The sequence below is a fragment of the Lactuca serriola genome, chromosome 8, assembly GCF_051521515.1.
Source record: "Lactuca serriola cultivar US96UC23 chromosome 8, Lser_US96UC23_V15, whole genome shotgun sequence".
NCBI classification, from domain to species: Eukaryota; Viridiplantae; Streptophyta; class Magnoliopsida; order Asterales; family Asteraceae; genus Lactuca; species Lactuca serriola.
The window spans coordinates 132,419,716-132,423,760 of NC_136415.1; the positions used below are offsets into that span (position 1 = coordinate 132,419,716).

The 4,045-nt window shown below is 31.4% G+C and overlaps 1 protein-coding gene across 1 annotated transcript; it reads left to right on the plus strand.

Moving 5' to 3' along the window:
• The first annotated feature begins 682 nt into the window (after positions 1-682).
• On the plus strand, positions 683-2,666 carry LOC145069466 (1-aminocyclopropane-1-carboxylate synthase 7-like). Its single transcript, XM_079016396.1, has 4 exons — positions 683-972; positions 1,070-1,198; positions 1,304-1,464; positions 1,563-2,666. The coding sequence occupies exons 1-4, from the start codon at positions 802-804 to the stop codon at positions 2,437-2,439; spliced, it is 1,338 nt and encodes a 445-aa protein (XP_078872522.1). The 5' UTR covers positions 683-801; the 3' UTR covers positions 2,440-2,666.
• The last annotated feature ends 1,379 nt before the right edge of the window (positions 2,667-4,045 follow it).

Here is a 4,045-nt window from a genome sequence, read left to right on the forward strand (position 1 = left end):
TTATTCTTGTAGTGTAAATATAATTTGAAGTCTTATTTCGTCCGCCTGTTACGTATATAATTATTTTGATCGAAACTTTATTTTGATGTCATTATGGTAACGTCACCGTGCTACATGTGGAACGTTTATATTTATAAATCATATTCTATATACAAATTGCAAATGATTATTTACTTATTAAAGTTATGGTTTTACATATATACTTTTTTATAGTTTTTGTTTCAATTGATTGTAAATGAGTTCTACCGGCAATGTGCAAAGTGAGTTAAATACTTAAATATACTGTATACAAATTAATTATTTTAGAACGAACATACATTTATTTACCTCATTTGTCTCTCGTGTTCAGTTTTTTATAAGATGCAAATCAAAGATCCAAATCCTTTTGTACCAAACACTTCGAAACACGTAAAATATGATAACAAGATCATTGAACTTTTTATGTAATATATTATTATAATTGATATTATTATTCGTATTTATAAGTTTGGTTTTGATCTTCCTACTTATTGTAAACAATTAATCATTGCTTCTTTTGCCAAGTTTTTAAAAGAAAATATATCTTGACATGTTGCAAGTGTCCCACAGTATATTTTTATATTATTTTGGATACTTTGAGTTTAAGCACTCCCTATATATAGGGGGTGATTTGACAAAGTTTTCATCAAACAGTTTCCTCCTCACATCATTCTCTCTTTCTCTCGCCCCCTTCTTTCTCTCTCTAAGGATTCTTTGAACACAAATTGCTCCAGGACTTGAATTCAAGAAAACCCTTTACATTTGCAAGAAACAGTTATACCCATGGCAATAGAGATTGTACAACCAAGTGTTGGATTATCAAAGATAGCAGTCTCAGAAACCCATGGAGAAGACTCTCCATACTTTGCAGGTTGGAAAGCTTATGATGAAAACCCTTATGATGAAGTACATAACCCCACCGGTGTCATTCAGATGGGACTAGCGGAAAATCAAGTAAGCACTCACACAAGTTTAAAAAGGGTTCGAGTCACGAAATCAGCCCTTTTATATAAAACACATGCTAACAAAGGTCTTCTCCCTCTTTTTGCAGGTATCTTTTGATTTGCTTGAAGAATATTTGGAAGCAAATCTTGAAGCATCAAACTGGGGCCAGAAGGTTTCTGGCTTTAGAGAGAATGCTTTGTTTCAAGATTATCATGGGCTTCAATCTTTTAGAAAGGTACCGTCTTTTTAACAGAATGTACAAACCCACAATGCTTTTGTTTTCTGAAGAGTGATCAAGAAAGTCTAACTTGTTTATTTGTATTGATCTTGATTGTTCTAGGCAATGGCAAGTTTCATGGAACAAGTGAGGGGAGGAAAAGCAAAATTCAACCCTGATCGAGTTGTCTTGACTGCTGGTGCTACTGCTGCCAATGAGCTTTTAACCTTCATTTTGGCTGATCCTGGCGACGCATTGCTCGTTCCAACCCCTTACTATCCAGGGTAAGAATCGCGCGTTTTCATTGACACCGAAGTATAGACTTCTTAGGTTTTTGAAAATTTTGCAATATTTATTAACCTTTTAGCTTTAAACATTGCAGATTTGATAGAGATTTGAGGTGGAGAACTGGTGTACAAATTGTTCCAATCCACTGTGAAAGCTCAAACAATTTTCAGATTACGCCTGAAGCTCTAGAAGCAGCATATGATCATGCAAGAGCAATGAACATAAAAGTGAGAGGAGTGCTCATCACGAACCCCTCTAACCCGTTGGGTGCAACCATTCAACGAAAGGTCTTAGAAGAGATCCTAGACTTCGTGACACGAAAGAACATCCACCTTGTTTCAGACGAAATCTACTCAGGTTCAGCATTCTACGCAGATGAATTCGTAAGCATTGCAGAAGTGCTCGAATCAAGAGACTACAAAGATGCTGAAAGATGTCATATTGTTTATAGTCTTTCGAAAGACCTTGGTCTCCCAGGTTTCCGAGTAGGAACAGTGTATTCTTACAACGATCAAGTGGTGACAACCGCAAGGAGAATGTCTAGTTTCACGTTAATTTCTTCTCAAACACAGTTTTTATTGGCTTCTATGTTATCAGACAAAGAGTTCACGCAGAAGTATATAAAGATCAACCGTGAAAGATTGAAGAAACGATATGAAATGATCATCAACGGGCTAAGAAAGGCAGGTATTGAATGCTTAGAGGGGAATGCAGGCCTTTTCTGTTGGATGAACCTGAGTCCTTACTTGGAGGATGCCACTATCAATAGCGAAATAGCGATCTGGAAGACCATTATGCATGAAGTAAGGCTAAACATATCGCCTGGATCATCTTGTCATTGTTCAGAACCAGGGTGGTTTCGAGTTTGTTTTGCAAACATGAGTGAAGAAACACTTGACGTTGCACTATCAAGAATTCATGAATTCATAGAGAGAAGGAAGCAAGATAGGCAAATGGTGTGCATCCAGTGATACTTTGAGTCTTTGACACAAAAGTCTTTTCCTTTTTTTGGCAATATTTTTTAGGTGGCAAACCCTCATCAAGATAGGGTTTTTGCGCCAAATACGTTTGTGAATCATACCGGGGATTTTTAGTCCGTTTTTGCTCTAATTTCTTTCGAGTGGAATCTCCAAGAAATTTGAGTTTGTAGTACCCATCGGTTGAATATAATTTCGAGATTGATCTTATTTTTTTTGTAGCATTTTGTAAAGAATATTGTCTTGTTAATTATATATTACGTGTGTCGGTCTAAAAACCGATCGTAATAGATATTGGAACAGTCAAATGTTTTGATTTTCATAGACATAATATAATATGCACATTTTGAAGATTAAACCAGATAAGATATTTCATTTCAGTTTTGTATGTATAATTTTACAATTAGCCGATTAAGATAACGAGGTTTAATTAAATTTATTGCATACAAATTTGAATTGAATAAATTTTCTTGTATAAAAATCGATAAAACTCAGAATTAAAAACAATAACTTCAACAAATTCGAAATAATTAGCTGATATTTATTAACTAGTAAATAAACCGGACTTATTCGTAATTTGGTTTTATTGCATTATGATTTGCTCTTATGTTTTCCAAGATAATAAAAGGACATTTAATTAAAATTAAAGAATTTAGGAATCTACCAAACACATGTTTGATCCATCAAACACCTACTCTCTCACATATTTTAAAATAAAAAAGATTAAGTTTAGTAAATCTTGTATACGATTCACCTTATCAAATGATTGGTGTTTTATATAATTAATAGATGAAAGTTAATGTAAAATACTAATATGTCAATTTATTTCATTATATATATATATATATATATATATATATATATATATATATATATATATATATATATATATATGAGAGTTTATTTGAGAAAAAAAAAATTGAGAATGAGGAAATCATTCTCAGCCAATCATTTATTTTTGCCGCAAAAGCCTCCAATGTACCGGCGGAAATGGGAAAGAAATACACATGTGTTTTCCAACAAAACATGTTTCCTTAAACTATGCTAACCATTACCTTTATATATATAAAAAAACATAGTTTTTTCGTTTTTTTTTAATTTTTAACAAGCTATTTTTATCGAAAAATGATTTTAAATATACCAAAATTCATGATTTTTTATTCTCTACAAATAGACATCCATATTGATATAGTTTTAAAATAAAATAAATATTTTTTTTATATTTACAGCTATCGTTATTCATAAGTGAATAAAAATGAATCAGGTTTTTACTACAGTACATTCGTTATTTACTTATGAATAAAAACTATGATTAATTTTTTTTTTTTTACAATTTAAGTATCATTCATATATGAATATAGCATATACTAAACATAATATATTTATATTTAAATATTAGACGATGCATTCACTTGTAAATATTACATACTATATTCACTTGTGAATGTTAGATGGTATATTCACTTATGAATATTAGATGATATTTTCATATGTGAATATTATATACTATTACATGGTATATCACATGAGAATAGTACATAGTATATATTCACTTGTGAATATTAGATCGTATATTCACTTATGAATAATAGTTGGTATA